The sequence below is a fragment of the Lucilia sericata genome, unplaced genomic scaffold (genome assembly GCF_015586225.1).
Source record: "Lucilia sericata isolate MDLA Ls3-8-SP2 unplaced genomic scaffold, ASM1558622v1 Contig000464F_arrow, whole genome shotgun sequence".
Classification (NCBI taxonomy): Eukaryota; Metazoa; Arthropoda; class Insecta; order Diptera; family Calliphoridae; genus Lucilia; species Lucilia sericata.
This window is the reverse complement of record NW_023994479.1, coordinates 227161-248165: the sequence shown is the minus strand read 5'-3', so window position 1 is coordinate 248165 and position 21005 is coordinate 227161. Positions and strand designations below refer to the sequence as shown.

The 21005-nt window shown below is 31.5% G+C and overlaps 1 protein-coding gene across 2 annotated transcripts in view; it reads right to left on the bottom strand.

Moving 5' to 3' along the window:
- Positions 1-15638: 15638 nt before the first annotated feature.
- Positions 15639-21005, bottom strand: part of LOC119605205 (DNA-directed RNA polymerase II subunit RPB9) — a 158502-nt gene continuing 153135 nt past the window's right edge. For both annotated transcript variants that reach the window (XM_037958165.1, XM_037958166.1), the window contains one exon: positions 15639-16894. In XM_037958165.1, coding sequence (XP_037814093.1) covers positions 16120-16509 — 390 coding nt within the window. In that variant the 5' untranslated portion in view covers positions 16510-16894 and the 3' untranslated portion in view covers positions 15639-16119. The remainder of the gene's footprint in view (positions 16895-21005) is intronic.

Below are 21005 nucleotides of genomic sequence, written 5' to 3'. Positions count from 1 at the left end.
ATCTGGACTATAGAGCTGTCTATAATTTGGACTATAGAGCAGTCTATAGTCTGGACTATAGAGTAGTCTATAGCCTGGACTATAGAGCAGTATATAGAGTAGTCTATAGTATGTAATATGAAGCAGTCTGTAATCCAGAGTAGTCTATAGTCTGTACTTTAGAGTAGTCTATAATCTTGACTATAGAATAGTCTATATTCTGGACTATAGAGTAGTCTATAGACTGGACTATAGAGTACTCTATAGTCAGGACTATAGAGTAGTCTGTAATCTGGAATATAGAGTAGTCTATAATCTGTACTTTAGAGTAGTCTGCAATATGTCTATATTTTGGACTGTAGAGTAGTCTATAGTCTGGACTATAGAACTGTCTATAATTTGGACTGTAGAGTAGTCTATAGTCTGGACTATAGAGCAGTTTATAGTCTGGACTATAGAGCAGTTTATAGTCTGGACTATAGAGCAGTTTATAGTCTGGACTATAGAGCAGTCTATAGTCTGGACTATAGAGCAGTCTATAGCCTGAACTATAGAGCAGTATATAGCCTCGACAATAGAATAGTCTATAGTCTGGGCTATAGAGTAGTCTATAATCTAGAGTAGTCTATAATCTTGACTATAGAGTAGTCTATATTCTGGACTATAGAGTATTCTATAGTCTGGACTGTAGAGTAGTCTATAATCTGAACTATAGAGTAGTCTATAATCTGGACTATGATCTTGACTTTAGAGTAGTCTATAGTCTACAGTATAGATCAGTCCATAGTCTGGACTACAAAGTAGTCTATAATCTGGACAGCGCAGATAGAGCAGTCTGTGAACTATAGAAGTTTTAAAAGAAGTTTGCCACTCCGTTTTAATTTATATAAAGAAATCATTCATATCTTAAACCAACCTTTGGCTGATATGTACATAAAAATTACCATTAAAAAAGTTTTCTTACACCAATAACTTCCAGCATTTACAAACGGATAAATATCAAAAGTTAAAAACCGCAAACATTGATCCTTAGAATAATATAAAAATATGAAATTGCCACAACCAACAAACAAACAAACAACTGAATGCATTGTTGAAAAACAGCCAAGAAGGAATAACTGCAGCTGTTAAAAATGTTTTCTTTTTTTTTCTGCAAACGCAGCAGTTATTCAGTTAGTCCAGTTAAATATTATTTACAACCGGTATGATGGGCATTTGCGGCATTCATGTTCATTAAAATTACATTTATTACAACCTGCCTTAATAATGTCTCCTTTTCATACGGGTACAAATTACAAAATGCAATCATTCACCCTTTCCTACAATGCAATGCAACTAAAACAATATTGAAACATTAACTCCTGCTCACAAGTAACTAAATTCACATGGTTTCGTTTTTTTTTTTTTTTTTCTTTTGGTCGTGTAAATAATTTTCAAAATAAACTTATAGTTAAATGTATCATTGAGTTGAATGGATATGGTTGAAAATAAAATTAAATATTTAATTTATACATATTTATAATTTTGCACAATGGAATAACAATGTCATCGTTATACTCTACTCTTATGATGGATAGTGGTAGTTGGATGACAATGGACGTTCGGTCCGTTTTTAATGATGATGATAACGCTGATGATGTTTGCTGACATAGTATTGTTAAAAAGTGATTATAAAAAATGTGTTGTGGTTATTATTGATCAAAATAAATTTTAATTATTTTTTAATATTTTCAAGGTTATATTTTTTACTAAATGTAATTTGTTTGAGAATTAAGCAGCTTTTTGCTGCGATGTCAAAGTTATCGAAATATAAAAAGTAAAAATTCATGATAATTCGGCATTTTGGACAATGTGTCATCCTGCATTGTCGGTGTATAGTCTTGGCTATAGTCAGTAGCGTTTGCTATTATATATAGTTCCGACTTTTAATCATTCTATAGTCTTGACAACAAACTAGTTTATAGTCACGACTATATATAATACAAAAGTCTATAGTCCTAACTATAAAGTAGTCTCGATTAGATAATAATCTATGGTCTAGATTAGTAGTCTATAGTTTCGACTTTATAGTCTCTGACTAGGCTATATTCAGTAGCGTTTACTATTAATGATTCTATAGTCTTGAGAATAAAGTAGTTTATAGTCATGACTGTATATCATTCTATAATATAAACTATAAAGTAGTATATAGTCCTAACTATAGAGTAGACTATAGTTTCGATTAGTCTATACTAGATAGTAGTCTATAGACTCGACTATGGAGTAGTCTATAGTCTTGACTATGGAGTATTCTATAGTCTTGATTATGGAGTAGTCTCTAGTCTCTACTATAGAGTAGTCTATAGTTTTGACTAGTCCATAGTCAAGACTATAGAATACTCAATAGTTGAGACAACAGACTACTCTATAGTCGAGTCTATAGACTACTATCTAGTATAGACTAATCGAGACTATAGACAACTCTATAGTTAGGACTATATAGTATAGTATATAGTCTCGGCTATAGAATAGTCTATACTTCTGACTATAGAGTAGTATATAGTCTCCACTATGAAGTAGTCCATGGTCTCGTCTAGGAAGTAGTCTATAGTCTCCACTATAGTCTAGTCTCAAATATAGAGTCGACTATAGTCTTGACTATAAAGTAGTCTTGGTTATTGAGTAGAATATATAGAATAGTCTATAGTCCTGACTATAAAGTGGTCTATAGTCTCGACTAGGGAGTAGTATATAGTCTCGATTATAGTGTAGTTTATAGTCTCGGCTATTATGTAGTCTATAGTCTTTACTATAGAGTAGTCTCGATTATTGAGTAATCATAGTCTCGACTATGGAGCGTTCTAAAGTCTCGACTATGGATTAGAACTCCTTTAGCATTAATTATGTTGAGCATAGAGTAGTCTATATTCTTCGCTATAAATCATGCTATGGTCTTGACTATAGTTCAGTTTATTGTGTTGACTACAGATCAGTCTATAGTACCGACTATAGAACAGTCTATGATCTCGTCTTTAGATGAATCTATAGTTTTACATAATGAGCTGTAGGGTATAAATAGTACTCGAATTATAACTCGTGTACCATATTTATTGTGTTGACTTGTTTAGTTAATAAATGAAGTTGATCAACAATTTTTTGCGAATGTAAAGTGAAGAAGTCATTATTTTTAATTAATTTCTTGTTGTTTTAAATTAGTTTTACAGAATTACATTTCAAAAAGCCCATAACTTTATTTGCCGCAAGACAAATTATTATTACACCCCAAAGGAATTACTGTCTGATGGCACTTTTTTTTTGTTAATTTTAACAAAAATACACCTTGATTATTTATTTTGAACAACGAAATAAATGGCATCTGAAAACACTGAGTTTTAAAAAATGTGTTTACAACTTCGTATGTTCAAATATGTGCTCTTTATATAATGACCTCTAAGAACCTGTTTTTTCTGCCACCCTGTTTTTGTATTTTAAAAATCTTTATTCACCTCAGTTTTCTTACAGCAAATTTTGCGAATTTATCTATTTTGCATATTTGCAAAATTCAACACTATTAATAGAAATTCTTATTAGAATTGTTTCAAATTTGCATACTGTATGTAAATTTTAACATCTATTTGTCTAGTTTATCCTTTTATCCACAGTGCAAAAACTACTGCCTTATCGACTTTTGTTTGTGCATGTGTTTTTGCGTATACTTGTTGGTGTATGCGTGATTGATGCTGTATCAGGACATACAACATACATATATATAAATGTCCTGATGCTGTAGTTTGTTATATTTCTCATAGATGGCTCTAGTATATTTGATGGAAGTACTCCATCATTATATAAGGGTGAGTATTTCTTGCAATGTGCTGCTTATTTTCTTTAAAGTGTTTAGCGTACATGTTGTCATTTTCGCACGAAGTCTTTGGTTCAGTAAAGAGTTTTTTTATAAAATAAAATTAACAAATATGTATGTTTTTAAATATTTTTTGCAATATATGTACATACATAGTGTTTTTTTTATTATAAATTTTATGTGCCTCTCAAGCCGGCTAGAAATCATTTTGTAAACTAAAAACTCTCTAAAAATTTTTATTTTTTCATGATATTGCAGATTAGGAAGTGATGAGGACCGTTCCAAAAAATATTTTTTATCTTTCTTACGTTTATTATATTACTCACTATGTATCCATTGATTGAGAGGTATTCCTACACGAGATTCTTAAAAAGGCTTTTCCTGTTATATGACGACTAGGGCCAAATATGGACCGATTTTAATACATTTTGAGGTGGGATTTACATATGTTCATAAGTATAATACTTATTTATGCCAAATTTGATCATAATACTAAAGCTTATATAAATAAACTTTGTACGACACCTAGAATCAAATATGGTCAGATCGTTATGAAAATTGGCAGTATGGTTTAGTCATACATACCTTTTAAATGTGGCGACTAGACTCTGGACTGGACTAGACTAGACTAGACTCGACTAGACTAGACTAGGCTAGACTAGACTAGACTAGACTAGACTAGACTAGACTAGACTAGACTAGACTAGACTAGATTAGACTAGACTATAGACTAGGCTATAGACTATACACTAGTCTATAGACAACACTATAGATTAGACTATAGACAACACTATAGATTAGACTATAGCCTAGACTATAGACTAGACTAGACTAGACTATATACTAGACTATAGACTAGACTATAGACTAGACTATAGACTAGACTATAGACTAGACTATAGACTAGATTATAGACTAGACTATAGACTAGACTATAGACCAGACTATAGACTAGACTATAGACTAGACTATAGACTAGACTACAGATTAGACTATAGACTAGACTATAGACTAGACTATAGACTAGACTATAGACTAGACTATAGACTAGACTATAGACTAGACTATAGACTAGACTATAGACTAGACTATAGACTAGACTATAGACTAGACTATAGACTAGACTATAGACTAGACTATAGACTAGACTATAGACTAGACTATAGACTAGACTATAGACTAGACTATAGACTAGACTATAGACTAGACTATAGACTAGACTGTAGACTAGACTATAGACTAGACTATAGACTAGACTGTAGACTAGACTATAGACTAGACTATAGACTAGACTATAGACTAGACTATAGACTAGACTATAGACTAGACTATAGACTAGACTATAGACTAGACTATAGACTAGACTATAGACTAGACTATAGACTAGACTATAGACTAGACTATAGACTAGACTATAGACTATAGACTAGACTATAGACTAGACTATAGACTAGACTATAGACTAGACTAGACTAGACTATAGACTAGACTATAGACTAGACTGTAGACTAGACTATAGACTAGACTATAGACTACACTAGACACTCGACTATAGAGTAGACTATAGACTCGACTATAGACTATTCTATAGACAAAACTATAGAAACTATAGGTCTATAGTCTTGAGTATAGGGTATAGGCTAGACTATAGACTGGACTATAGTACTATGAGTACTATGTAGACTACTTATCAATAGTTTGTTAGCTAGAATAGGTACCGAATATGTTATGTAGATACCGCGATATTTTTCGAAATGAAAAAAGTAAAGGATTTTCCATGCCTGCCACAGACTTAGCTTAACTTCCCATATTTTAATTTAATTTTGGCACCTTACAAACTGAATCGGTTATACATATTTGCCCCATGGAGTGCTAAAAATTAAGGTGGAACCTAAATTGTTCCCATTTTTAGGTGTTACAGGCATGTTGTGATTGTTTTTATAAATTGTTGTGGGATTTTAATTTTTGAAAACAGTTTGTAGTGAAAATTTTCGATTTACAAAAACCTCACTCCTTTATGAAAATTGATACGTTTAAAAATGGACATAAAAATATTTAACTACAGAATCAGCAACAACCCTTCCCAATGCTACTACAGGGTTTTTAAAAAGAGAGTCCTTTAACAAATGTCCCAATAATTTAATTAATTTATTGTCACCACTGATTGACGGCCTTGATTTTGAGCCCTCGGCAAAAAATATTTTTTTAAAAATAAAAATTTGCATACACAACGAAACTTGAAATTTGCATATATTTCGCTATAAATTGCGCATGTGCGAATTTTTTGTTCCTTTTGCGCAATGAAAATATTAATTTTCACAGTTTGTCCCAAAATACGTTCATGTTTGTTAATTGTGTTACCCTTTGACATCTAAATTTATGATCACATTTGCCAGCAATTGTATTCAAATGCAAATTTTTATACTTTCTCTTTTGCATACAGCATACAGCGGGACTGACTGACATTTGATCGTTTCGCTAAGGGGCCTTTGCTATGAAACTAAAAGTGATCTATTGTTAGTATAAAATCCTTTCTTACCTTGATTTTCTTTTTTTTTTGTTTAGTTATTCACATTAATCATTTTTCTTGTTGTTGATTAAAATCTTTTGAAATTTAAAATTTATTCAAATTTTTATGTCGTTTTTTTTTGGCAAACAATTGAATGTTTGGAAAGGGAAATGTAAAATAATTTGCATGTCGTTATATTTTATATTGTAAAAAAGAATCCTTGACAAATGTAAAAAAGTGAAATCTAATTTACATATTCATTCTTTTATTGCAGATCATCCCTTATGGATTTAAGGTTTACTCTTTTGCTAAGACTCAAGATCACTAATTTTGTTCTAGAAAAAGAAATTATTTCTTTATAATTAAATTACTTGTGTGTGTTGCTTCAAAATTATTAAATAGAGGAAGGGTTGTTTCTTAAAGAATTTCTTTTCTTTTTTTCGTAATAAAAAAAGTAACGTCTATCTCACGCTATTTGTGGTACATCTGTCTTTAAAATCAATTCAAATTATGTTGCATTCAATTTTATCTTTTTTTCAAACATTTGTTCGTATGAGTTTATTTGTTGGTTTATTTTAAAATGTATTTCAAATTGTTATTATGTGATTGAATTTTTTATTTTTGTTATTTTCAATCTACATATTTTTATATTCTTGAGAAAATAAATCGTGTCTCATATGCCTGAGTGTGTGTGTATGCATATGTATGTATAAGCTTCTGCAACTGATTTGCATAAAAATATTACAATATAAATTTATTTCTTTACAAATAAGTGTTTGTTGAAAAAGTACTCTACGGCTGGTTTAAGATTTTAAATTTTCAAAAATTTTAAATTTTTACTCTTTCTTTTATTTATTGATAAATTGTAAAAAATACTTTTTAAAGTATTCACAGCAGACATGACAAATGCAGTACTTTAGTACTTTTTCATTTCGAACAAGTGAGAGTGCTATATTCGGCTGTGCCGAATCTCATATACCCACCATCAAACTGTATGCCGTAAAAGGGATGCACCCCTATATGAAGTGGACATTATACGAGAGATAGGTTCAATTATTGGCCGTTTTTTTATAATTTTTTAGACCGATTTTGGTTTATATAAAACATCGAATATCACTTCCCGACATTTTCCGCATGAAATTCGGTAGGAATTTCTATAAATGTTTCTATAAATGTTTCTTATATCAAATTTCTCATAAAAGTAGAGAGGTTCTGACTCGTAAGAAACTTACTTATGTTGAATTTCATCTCTATACTCGTACTTTTAAGACAGTAATGAGCGTTAAATTAATTTGAATGGGATCTTATAGGGGGTAAGATTTTGGTTCGTAAGGTACTTATATATATCGAATTTCATCGCTTTACTAGTACTTTTAAGCCAGTAATGAGGGATTGGGGGATTGGGGTCAATTATGGACCGATCCTCATACAATATGGTAGGGAGATTTTGAAACATATTGAACTTATTTGTTTCGAATTTCATCGCTATACTCGTACTATTAAAATATATATGCCCGTTAAAGCTGTTTTTCTGAGGTCCACTTGTATGGGGGCAATCCGAAAACGTGGACCGATATTGCCCATTTTCTATACCAAACAAACCTTACCTATAGAGAACATTTGTAGAAAATTTCAATCCTCTAGTTAAATCCGTTCGGACTCTAAGGTGCTTTCAACAGACAGACGAACGGACAGACATGGCTAGATCGTCCTAGAACTCAATAAGGATCCAGAATATATGTATTTTTGTTTGTCTTTAACCACTATTTTGATGTGTTACAAACGAAATGACAAAATCAATACACCCCCCATCTGTTTTGATGGTGGGTATAAAAATATCCTCATAACTTATTCCTTATTTTTTCTATATTCAAGTCTATAGTCTAGTCTATAGTTTAGTCTATAGTTTAGTCTATAGTTTAGTCTATAGTTTAGTCTATAGTTTAGTCTATAGTTTAGTCTATAGTCTAGTCTATAGTCTAGTCTATAGTCTAGTCTATAGCCTAGTCTATAGTATAGTCTATAGTCTAGTCTATAGTCTAGTATATAGTCTATTCTATAGTCTAGTCTATAGTTTAGTCTATAGTCTAGTCTATAGTCTAGTCTATAGTCTAGTCTATAGTGTAGTCTATAGTCTAGTCTATAGTCTAGTCTATAGTCTAGTCTATAGTCTAGTCTATAGTCTAGCCTACAGTCTAGTCTATAGTCTAGTTTATAGTCTAGTCTATAGTCCAGTCTATAGTCTAGTCTATAGTCTATAGTCTAGTCTATAATCTAGTCTATAGTCTAGTCTATAGTCTAGTCTATAGTCTAGTCTATAGTCTAGTCCATAGTCTAGTCTATAGTCTAGTCTATAGTCTAGTCTATAGTCTAGTCTATAGTCGAGTCTATAGTCGAGTCTATAGTCTAGTCTATAGTCGAGTCTATAGTCTAGTCTATAGTCTAGTCTATAGTCTAGTCTATAGTCTAGTCTATAGTCTAGTCTATAGTCTAGTCTATAGTCTAGTCTATAGTCTAGTCTATAGTCTAGTCTATAGTCTAGTCTATAGTCTAGTCTACAGTCTAGTCTACAGTCTAGTCTATAGTCTAGTTTATAGTCTAGTCTACAGTCTAGTCTATAGTCTAGTTTATAGTCTAGTATATAGTCTAGTCTATAGTCTAGTCTATAGTATAGTCTAGTCTATAGTCTAGTATATAGTCTAGTCTATAGTCTAGTCTATAGACTAGTCTATAGACTAGTCTATAGTCTAGTCTATAGTCAGTCTATAGTCTAGTCTATAGTCAGTCTATCATAGTGGACCTGAGATCACTATTTCATCAAAAATTTTGAACAAAATTTCAGACAGATTTTACTACAAAATTTTGTGTCATCTCAAAATTTCGTCTACATTTGGGGGTTCTTGACTTGACTATTGAAAAATTTACTAGCCAAGACAAGGACCTCACATATTAGAAAAACCTTGATGTGAAATGAAATTTTATGGGATATTGGGTTCAACATTTTTGTTCTGAAATTTTTATGAAATATTGGACCTAATTCAATTCCGAAACCATTTTCGGATTAAGCATATATTAGAGTCTCAAATGACAAATTTCAGTTTCCTCGGCCTTAAGATCCCAAGATAATACTACAAATTGTTCAAAATAAAAAATATTTGGGAATTTTGATGAAGCAATGGACCCAGGTCCATTCTGAGTCCATTTTCGGATTCAGCATGGGAATTTACTAGAAAGGTGAGTTTCCAGCCGGATTCGGTCAGTAGTTTTCGAGATTAAAGCAAATAAAAAAATAAATTTAAAATTTTGTTGTTGTATGGGTCCTGGGTCCAACATTCATCAAAATTTTAGTTTCTTTTATTTTTGCTTCAAACTCGGGAACTACTGTTCGAATCTGGCTGCAAACTCACCTTCCTGGTAAAATTCCATGATGAATCCAAAAATGGACCTGGGACCAATATTTTTGTTTCAAATTCCGGAATTTTTTACATTTAAGGGTTCTTGCAAAAACAAAACCATAACAGAACTAAAACTGAACTAGAATTGTTTCAGATCTTGAACTGAATAAAAGACTAAAAAATTTTGTTTATTTGTTATCTTTATTTCAGATTGTTGTTATTATCTTAAGTATACGTTTATTTGTATTAAATTTATACGATGTTTAAAAAGCCTGATGGTGGTCCCAACATGATGATAGATGCTACCTCAAATAATCCAGGCTTTAAAGAACCAATTCATTCGTAATAACTGATAATGGTAAGAAAGAATGAAATTTTTCTTAATCAATAATTTTATAATATTTTAGCTTTTCTCTTACAAAGGCATTTCTGTGACCGATGCCTCAAACCATATACTGGTAGACACAAGGGCTCAGGCAGTGTGGCCTCTGTGAGCACTACAGTCCCTAGTGTTTTAAATGGATCCAGTTAGTTAAAAAAACCTTGACCAAGACCAGAAAAGGCCTTGGGTATACAAAATCCCGGCTACTCGGATTCAGTTAGTGTTAAGAAAGTGTGCATAAAAGGTGAGTTTTCAGCAAGATTCGGCTAGTGGTTTCCGAGTTTGAAGCAAACATATGTACATACATATACATATGCATGTATGTATGTATGTATGTATTTATATCTACAATATCCCAGCAGTTCGACAAAGAGTCAATGCTTGCGAAAAAGACAGCGATTCCAACTAACGACCAAACTGCTGGGGATATATAAAATATTTTGTAGTTTGTACGCATACAAATAAACAATATAAAAAACATACATTCATACATATAAACATGTATAGGAGAAAAAGGATAAGATGACAACAACAGCAATAACAAGCATACCAACATGAAGACATACAACGGAGTACTTGAACATACCAAAAACAAATAATATCAATACATATACACACAAACCTAACAAATAAGCAAAAAAGGACATACACATACAACACACAGCTAATACACAATTTGCATATATTTATCCATCAAATTGATGGATGCTGATGCTGCTGCTACAGCAAAATAAATATACATACTACATACAATATTACTTTAACATTTATTTTGCAAATGAAATACTTTGTACTTTGAAAGCACAGTGCTTTAAAGGAACCATGACTTTATTGGAAAACATGGAATTTTAGTTTTTAAGAACTCTTCTTTTTCATTAAGTTTTTTTATCTGAACTACAATTTTATTTAATAAAGTGGGCCTGGGAATGGGTATAATTATTCTTTTGGAAAGCTGGCCCTTTGAGTTTTTTTTTTAATATTTGTTACTACTGATCAGTTCTTATAGTTTTTATGGAATGCCTAAAAGTATGTGAAGATTTCTCAGATCGCACATCTATATTCCATTTTTTTTCAATTCAGTATCTCGTCACCTATTGTGGAGGTATTGTAATGAAAATTGTTATCATTGGAGTTATGCACTCAAGGTCAAGTTGATCACTATGGGTATTAAGAAATTTAAGAAAAAAGGGTATTTGGCAAACGATCTTGTAATAGTTCTAAGATGCAAGGGGTTAGTTAAAAGAACTACATGCGACTTTTGGATATGTTCAAACAAATGGGATGAATGTTTTTAAATTTGAATATTAAATTAATGTTTAATTTAAAAACTCCAAACAGTAATTGTAAAAAAAAAGTTCCAGATTTGCTTAAACTACAAATATCCAAAATATTATATCGTATTGCTTTATCCGATTTAATTTAGGTTTTTTTTATACCGTACATAGTTCACCGAATATGAAGTTCTATGTATAAGAACAAATGATCGGTTCATATAATATTCATAAAATGCCTAAAAATATGTGAAGGTTTTTTTGATCTTCTTATGATAAAAATCTACCGATAATAACACTTTTTGATCTGATCGATTTTTAATAAGTTTTAATTGAACTTTTTCCTAAAGTTAAATTTGTTACAATTAGATCTATATACATACATATATCTATCATTTAAGATATATGTACATATGTATTAGATATTGAGTAACTTGAAACTCTTTTTGAGTTTATATAAAATGAATGATTTCTTTTAAATTGCTGCCCATAATGTCACCTAAAATATGTATGCGTTAGATACAAACGCACATAACCAAATAGCAAAAATTGAGGTATTCATAAATTTTGCTTGGAATCTACACAAAAGATATACAAATAAGTTTAAGAAGTAAAACTAGAGCAAGGGAAGAGAAGGGAGTTTATCTAAAAAAGCACACACACTCAAATTCAACCCATTTTTAAAACCTCCACCTTTCCCGTTTATCCTTGAAGTAGTCAATTTCATCACGGCAAAAAAAAACGGTGATAAAAATGCTTCTTATATTTGAAAAATAAATTTTGCAAATTCGTTTTTCATTTTAATGTTTCTTTCAGTTGTTAAGAAGTATGAAAAAATAAGACATTGATAAAGTCTCGCGGGTATTCCAAAGCTATAGTTGCTTCAATGTTTATAGCTGCCAAACACTTATGGTAGCTTTTTCAAGCCTTCCTTCGATGTTATTACTACAACAATTCTTGGTAATACTGCTGGTAGTCAATAAGTTTGTGTAGACATTTTTGCTTCAAGAGAAAATTACATTTTCACCGGAAAGATACTCACAAGAACTGTGGTGTATTATTTGGAATCTACATACCCTTAGATAATAACACAAAAAAGAGAAGGGTTTGTTAGGGGCCATACAAATACGCATTTTAAACACTGACATTATAGAAAGGTGGGGACTAATAATTTTTCATATTTGGACTTAAAGTTGTGTGGCTTAAACAAATTTCAAGTAAAATTTTTAGTTTATTTAAATACGATTTCAAGCTAATCCTGTTTCATACTGCTCATCTGTCTTTTGTTAAGTGTAGTTACTCAAACACATACATACATACATACATACATACATACATATGTATATTTATATATATTCAGCTTCATCATCAACTCAGGATGTTACCAACGGATACATTTCTACTTTGACAACTTATCTTAGAAGCAGCCAGCAATCATGAAAGAACGTAATATATTGTTGCTACTATAGCTTTGTGTTTAGTGTTTTGGTGTGTCGCTGGCGTCAAGACTGTCAGTCTGAATATTTTTTCAATACTTATTTGTTTATCTACATACATACCAACACATACATATGTATGTATATGAACACTTTTGTTGTTTTATATCCTTTCGTTGCCTGATAACAACAGAAACAAAAATGATTTTATTTTCTATTTTTTTTATCCTTAAGAAATCATTTTAAATTTTTTTGTTGTTTAGGAACAAGCTGAAAATTTTAGAATTTTAATAAACGATAAGAAATATGCCATTAAAGGAATTTTGTTAAATTATATTAGAAAATCGATCTATATATTTTGATATATAAAGAGAGAAATATTAATATTAAGTAGTAAAGGCATTAAATTTCAAAAATAACTTGAAAGGGATAACGGATCTTTAAAGATTTAAAATTTGATTAGAAAAATCAAACATAAAAAGCCTTCTATTTATACCCTACACCACTATGGTGGAGAGGGTATTATACGTTTGTTTTGGTAATGGTCCTACTACACCCACCTTAAAGTATACCGGAACAAGGACGATGCCCATTGAAAATGGTTGAAATCGGTCCATTGATTCACATAGCCCCCATACAACCTAACCTTTCGAATTGACGATCGGCCCATATAAAGCCTCTTTTAGACATTTTGTTTTTCATTCATAAATTGCTTAAATACATCGGATTTAAGGTGAAATTCAACATAAAAGTTAAATCGGCCATGCCCGACTATACTTCCCTACTTGTTTTAGGTTATATTCTAATAGCTTCTGAACTGTTGATAATATCAAAAAAATGATAAAAAATAATATGAAGTATAATGTTACCAAATTGTTAGTTCCAAAGCAATACACTTTTCTGTTATTTAAAACTTCTCTAGAATTAGTGGGCGTGGCAATAGTTAATTTCTTGGAAGTTATAAGTAAATTTGTAAAGCAATTAGTTTGTTCATTTAGCTTTAAAGAAGAATGTATGTTACATCAGTTCCGAACCTATAAGGCATCCAAAACAGTTTTGTACAATGACTTTCTTCTTTAGAACACTCTTCAGAAACTTTTTTTGGAATAATTCTATATTTCCTAAAGATTAAAGGAAACAGTAACTGATGTGATCTCGAGTTCACTTTCGTCTTCCTAGATGTAATAGAGGTAATTTAGTGGCATCACAAAACTTTTTATATTGATCCTGAAGTTTGTTTGAAATCGACAATAATGATCGTATAAAATAAACTTTAAAATCATATACATATTTTACCCCATAAGTATGCCCAGAAGAAGACTTCACGAATTCCTATAAAGGACCAAGAAAATCATGGTCCTACATGGGGTTATAGCTGAAGATTTGAGTTCTGATGTTACTGTCGCTCTTTCGACGATCGTGTTCTATAACTCATTAACTACGCAATAATAATTGAAGTACATGATCCATTTAGGTAATGAAAAACTACTCCCTTGCAAACATTGTATGAGTATATGATCCCTTAAATAGTCCTATGTAATGTAAATAGCATGGTCCATGGCATTACATAGGATCATGTTGTAGTCCCATAATCAGTAGTTTTGGGATTTGTCTGACGTAATACATGTTTGGATTACTTGGTCCTCGCCTAGAACATTCAAATGTTAAATGGAACATGTTTCCCTACATATTTGGATTAGTTTTGGACCAGTCCTACTCCTTTGCGGAGTTCTCTTTATACTCGTACAGAGCAGAGCTGTTTCAATTTCAGGAAAGGGGAATATGAATAAACTTTTGCGGAACAGTATAGTCGAAATAACATATTTCGCTTCTGCATTGGCAATAACATTTCACCGAATTTGCTCGTCTTCTGAAATCCAAAACAATATCGTCTAAGTTGGAACTCTATGTCCAACGCAATTCGAGTGTTGAGAGACTTTTAGAACAGTACTATTCCTTTGCGGAGTACTCCCTATAGACGTGAGCAGAGCAGGAATGGAAATATGAATATACTTTTGCGAATCAGTATCGTCCAAGTACTATCTTTTGCTCCTGCATTGGCAATAACAGTTCACCGAATGTACTCGTCTTCTGAAATCCAAAACAATATCGTCTTAGTTGGAACTCCCTGTTCAACGCAATTCGAGTGTAGAGAGACCTTTAAAACAGTACTATTCCTTTGCAGAGTACTCCCTATAGACGTGAGCAGAGCAGGAATGGAAATATGAATAAACTTTTGCGAAACAATTTCGTCCAAGTACTATCTATAGCTCCTGCATTGGCAATAACATTACACCGAATGTCCTCGTTTTCTGACGAAGTGCGTAACACAACATATTAAAACATTTCCGCGCACTAGCCTTTCAAAAAGTATAATTTTGAATGCGTCTAAAGCAGAGCCTTTCAAATCTAGTAAAAAAAGAACGCTGTAATATCTAACCTCTCAACCCTATCGAGGATAGACTATAAGTTCAAAATCCGGTATTTGACTTCGCAATTGAAGTTCCTAATGTGGCTCAGCTATATCTGACATTCAACATACTTTCAATTTAAAATAGGGTTCTTGTTTTTGTACTTACCTCTTCTGAAAGAAAACAACTGTAAACATTTTTTATTATTATGCTGCTCAAGAATCGATTTATTTAAATTTAAAAAAAATTGGAAAAAACACAAATTATTGTTAAACAATTAGAAAATTAAATGAGTTTATATAAAATTTAGATTCAAAAACTTTAGAAAATAATCGATCCGAGTTTAAGAAAGACCTGAAGGTCTTTAATTAGGAGGAGGAAACAATTTAATGGTTGAAGGTTAGAATTTTTTTGACGTGCTTCAGATTTTCATTACCTTTAAGCAAATTGTTTTAAATAAAGCATTTTGGTTAACTTTGGTTTAGTTAAGATATTTTAAACTTTAACATTTTTAACGAAATTTAGTTTAAACTTTGTTTAGAAGTTACCCACAGAATTTAGATTACATTTAACATTTCACAGCCTGTGTCGTATCGTTGTATGATAAAATGTTAATACAACGCTACAGCACAAGTTGTGAATAGGACAATTGTATGAAGGTTGAAATTTTAAATTGTTGGTTTTAGTTAAATAATAAATTTAAAACGGGGCTTTAATGTTGGACTTTTCTTGAAATAAAGTGAAACAAAAGTTAGTACATTTAAATTAAAAATATTGTAAAATATTTAAAAATATCAAAAGCTAAAAGTTAATTAAAGTAAAGTGTGGATAAAACAACTTTAAAACAACAAAAACCATTAAATTTAGATCTCCTCCCTCTAAAGCCCCACATCGTTTACTCAGTCCAACGATGAGTACAATTTTGATTGGTACAAACATAGTACAATCTCATTTCCTCTTCAGCGCGTCTAGTTTGAGCCTGGAAAAATACCGACTCACGATGACCACACTTAGGGCACTCATGATCTTCAGTGCGCGGCAAGGTGGGATCCGAAATGACATCGGGGCAAATATGAGTTAATTCATCGATTTCGTGCATAATTTTGTTCACATAAATACAATTGGAATCGGCTTCCTGACGATAGTCACAATTACGACAGGCATACATGAGGACTTTGCTCTCCTTATCCTCTTTGGGATACAACATGTTGTTGCATTCTTGACAAAAGCGAATACCAACATAGCCGGGTCCTTCGTTAGAGGCAGCTTCAAATGATAAAGACATGTTTTTTTGTTATTTGTTAATTAAATTTAAACGATTTTTTTCCTCTGTCTCTGCTGCAAACGCTGCTTTAGTGATGCTCTGACAGTACAATGACTTTATGTGCAAAATATAGTATGTATATTTGTTTTAACTTCAATGAGTCTACAACGTTACTGTCAGCCTTGAACTTGAAACCTACTTAATTTAACTGTTGCTTAATTGAGTTTCTTTTTTTCTTTGGACTCTGCTGCTACTACTACTACCTCGCACAGATACCGAATACAGCAGGTTGTTACGTCATTAAAAAATCTCTGACTGCCTGTATTTACAACAATTTTGTTGTTGTGCTTTTTGTTTTTATGGGGGATTTTGCCGACTGCCAGGAGTATGCTGATGAGTATGGTCTCTGTAATGAAAAGGAAAAACAAAAAAATGCATGTTTTTAGTAGTGTTTTTAATTTATACTCCTTATTTTCTTTGTTTGTGTGTTAATTTTTGTGTTTCACTATCTCAATTTGTTCCTATACACAAACCTACACACCCGAAAATAATTATAGAAATTTAAAAAGGATATAAGTATACACAACAACAAAAAATGTATACCTAAAAACATAAAATCAAAAATGGGGTGAGAGCAAAAAACATAAAATTTTCCCATAATGTTTAAAAAAGAGAGCAGAGAGCATGAACTACCTATGGCAAGAAAGAGATGGTAAGAAAATTCACTACTTAAGCCCACTAGCAAGAAAGAGTACATGTGATTATTGTCCTTTATGCTTTTAGCGCTACTTTCTAAATTTTATTGCTTTTAGGTATCCTTTATAGTAAACTTATGCAATGCTCATGCGCATTGGTTAAAATTTAGCGGCAATTTGCTATAGTTTCCCCTCAAACAAAATGTATGAAGGACGAAAGAAAGAGAATGTGAAAAACCAATAAATACACAAACAAATTGGCAAAATTGCACATGTATGTATGTAAGTGTGTGCAAAAATCAAATTCTGTATATATAGAGAGTGATGAAATAAAAACGATAAAAATAAATTTTTCATAGTAATGGCTGAAGCAGCAGCTAAAAAGGATATTAGTATGTTGATTTTTCACTATGATTTGGCACTATGATATAAAAAAGGGGAATAATTGAATAATGGCCCATACAAGGTGCTTGAAAAATAGTACTTTTATCGTGGTTGTATCTAGTTTAAGTTCTAATTGATCAGCTTTTAATTGAACTATCAGTCAGATTGTATAGAATAGACTATAGTCCAGACTATAGTCAGTTTTATAGTCTGTTCTTTACTCTAGATTATATTTAATTTATTCACCAGTTTAGTTTGGACTATAGACAATTCTATAGTCCAGACTATAGACTATTCTATAGTCCAGACTATAGACTATTCTATAGTCCAGACTATAGACTATTCTATAGTCCAGACTATAGACTATTCTATAGTCCAGACTATAGACTATTCTATAGTCCAGACTATAGACTATTCTATAGTCCAGACTATAGACTATTCTATAGTCCAGACTGTAGATTTTTCTATAGTCCATACTATAGACTATTCTATGGTCCAGCCTATAGACTATTCTTCAGTCCAGACTATAGACTATTCTTTAGTCCAGACTATAGACTATTCTATAGTCCAGACTATAGACTATTCTATAGTCCAGACTATAGACTATTCTATAGTCCAGACTGTAGATTTTTCTATAGTCCATACTATAGACTATTCTATGGTCCAGCCTATAGACTATTCTTCAGTCCAGACTATAGACTATTCTTTAGTCCAGACTATAGACTATTCTATAGTCCACACTTTAGACTATTCTATAGTCCAGACTATAGTCTATTTCATAGTCCAGACTATAGACTATTCTATAGTCCAGACTATAGACTATTCTATAGTCCAGACTATAGACTATTCTATAGTCCAGACTATAGACTATTCCATAGTCTAGACTATAGACTATTCCATAGTCCAGACTATAGACTATTCTATAGTCCAGACTATAGACTATTCTATAGTCCAGACTATAGACTATTCTATAGTCCAGACTATAGACTATTCTATAGTCCAGACTGTAGACTATTCTATAGTCGAGACTATAGACTACTCTATAGTCCAGAGTATAGACTATTCTATAGTCTAGACTATAGACTATTCTATAGTCCAGACTATAGACTATTCTACAGTCCAGACTATAGACTATTCTATAGTCCAGACTATAGACTATTATATAGTCCAGACTATAGATTATTCTATAGTCCAGACTATAGACTATTCTATAGTCCATACTATAGACTATTCCATAGTCCAGACTATAGACTATTCCATAGTCCAGACTATAGACTATTCTATAGTCCAAATTATAGACTATTCTATAGTCCAAACTATAGACTATTCTATAGTCCAAACTATAGACTATTCTATAGTCCAAACTATAGACTATTCCATAGTCCAGACTATAGACTATTCTATAGTCCAGATTATAGGCTATTCTATAGTCCATACTATAGACTATTATATAGTCCAGATTATAGACTATTCTTTAGTATAGCCCAGACTATAGACTATTCTATAGTCCATACTATAGATTATTCTATAGTCCAGACTACAGTCTCTACTATTCTACTTATAGTCCCGACTATAATGTGTTTTATACTCCAGGCTAGTCAACTCGATCGTCCAGACCTATAGTGTGGAATATTTGGGTACCAAATTTATATAAGAATTGGTACCCAAATAGTACAATTCAAACAACATTTTCATCGCTGTTACTTATAAGTATATGAGAGTTAAAGAGAATAACATATAAAAAACAAAATACAAAAAAGCAGTGAGTGTGTTAAAATGCCAAAGGGGGAACATGATGGTTGGCATCAGTTTGAAATTGCTTTACTGCTGAAATTTCACATTTTCGTCTGACATCTCTAACACACTCTCAATACACCATATAGATTCCTTTAAGCATACTACATATTTGCCATTTTCTTTAAAGCGAAAAATAAAACGAGTGGAAAAAGGAAACAAGGCGTAACGGGTTAATGCCATAAAGGTTCATCTCTTCTTTTTTTGTTGCTTTAAAATTTTACAAATTTCGTTTCTTAAAAATGGGTTGTTTTGGGGAGGGGGTGTACCATAAGAATATAAGTAATATTTTCTATAGAAATTTCCAATTTGCATATTTAGATTTAACTATTATAGAATATACATGTGTGTATGATTTTGTATCTATTTGTGTAGTTGCCAGCAACCAGATGAGTATATTCAAAATATATGTTTTGTTGTTGTTCCTTCCTTCTGCATTCGTTTGACAATTTATAAAAAAAATATACTATATAGTATAATAGACATTCATTCATTCAAAACAATATATATATTTCTCTTGAATTGCTTTCCATATTATTTCTGGCTATAATTTAAGTTTTATATATTATTATAAACTATATAGTAGAGAAATTTGTGTTATTTTTATTAAATTTTCTTCGAAATATTTTTTTAATATTAAGAAAATATTAATGTTAAATTGTTAATAAGAAAATGTTGAGAATGTTTCTTAGTTATATACACAAATAAAAGGGAATTAATATGTGGAACTTAAAAACCCTTAAACCCTTTAATAGCGTTTCCTGGAGCAGTTGATCTGAAGCTGTTAAACCGGAACTAGTATTTGAAACAAGGATTTAATATCAGAGTCAAAAGCTTTGCTGAAGATGGATTGTAGAGACTTGTAACATGGAGCCGAGCATTGTCATGATAGAAATATTACGAATTCACATCTGCTCACATATTCCTAACAGCTTTTGCTCTATGCTAGCTTTCAATTCAATCAATGGTATCCAGAAGTGACCGTATAGACGATACTTTATAGCTAAACCTTTTTTTGATTCTGTTGGTTAGACGGGTTGCACATACGATTTCTTATACTTCGGGCTATGTTAATGGATACAAAAACCGATTTCAATAGCTTTCCCCAAATTATGTTTCGTAGGCCCAAAATTTTACTCTTGAAAGCCTTAGAACCCAGCGAAATGTAAAGAAAATTTCACTTTGCTTTAAAAAGACTGACTGGATAAAGAAGGTCTGATAGTTTAAGAATCTAATAAAATCGGTTCACCTTTTTGATATGAGTAATGATATACATATCTTAAGAAACATAGCTTTCAAATGACTGATGGATACAGAAGGCCTGATAGTTTTAGAATCCAGTAAGGACCGATTTGTGGACCTAAGGCAACAATAAAATCTGTTCAAATTTTGGATGATGGGTACAGATATACATATCTTGCAAAACAGGTATTGAGGGATTACAATATTAGGGACTTTTAAAATCTCTTAGTCTCTACATATCCAAAGGAAACAGAGTCGATTATTCCGAATCTTATATAGCCACCATCAAAACCTTATAATATGTCGATATCACAACATCAGGGTTATATTCGGAAGAGTGCTGTTTATAGGGTTTTGAGCTAATTATGAATAAAGCTTTTAAAATCTCTAAGTCCTTATATA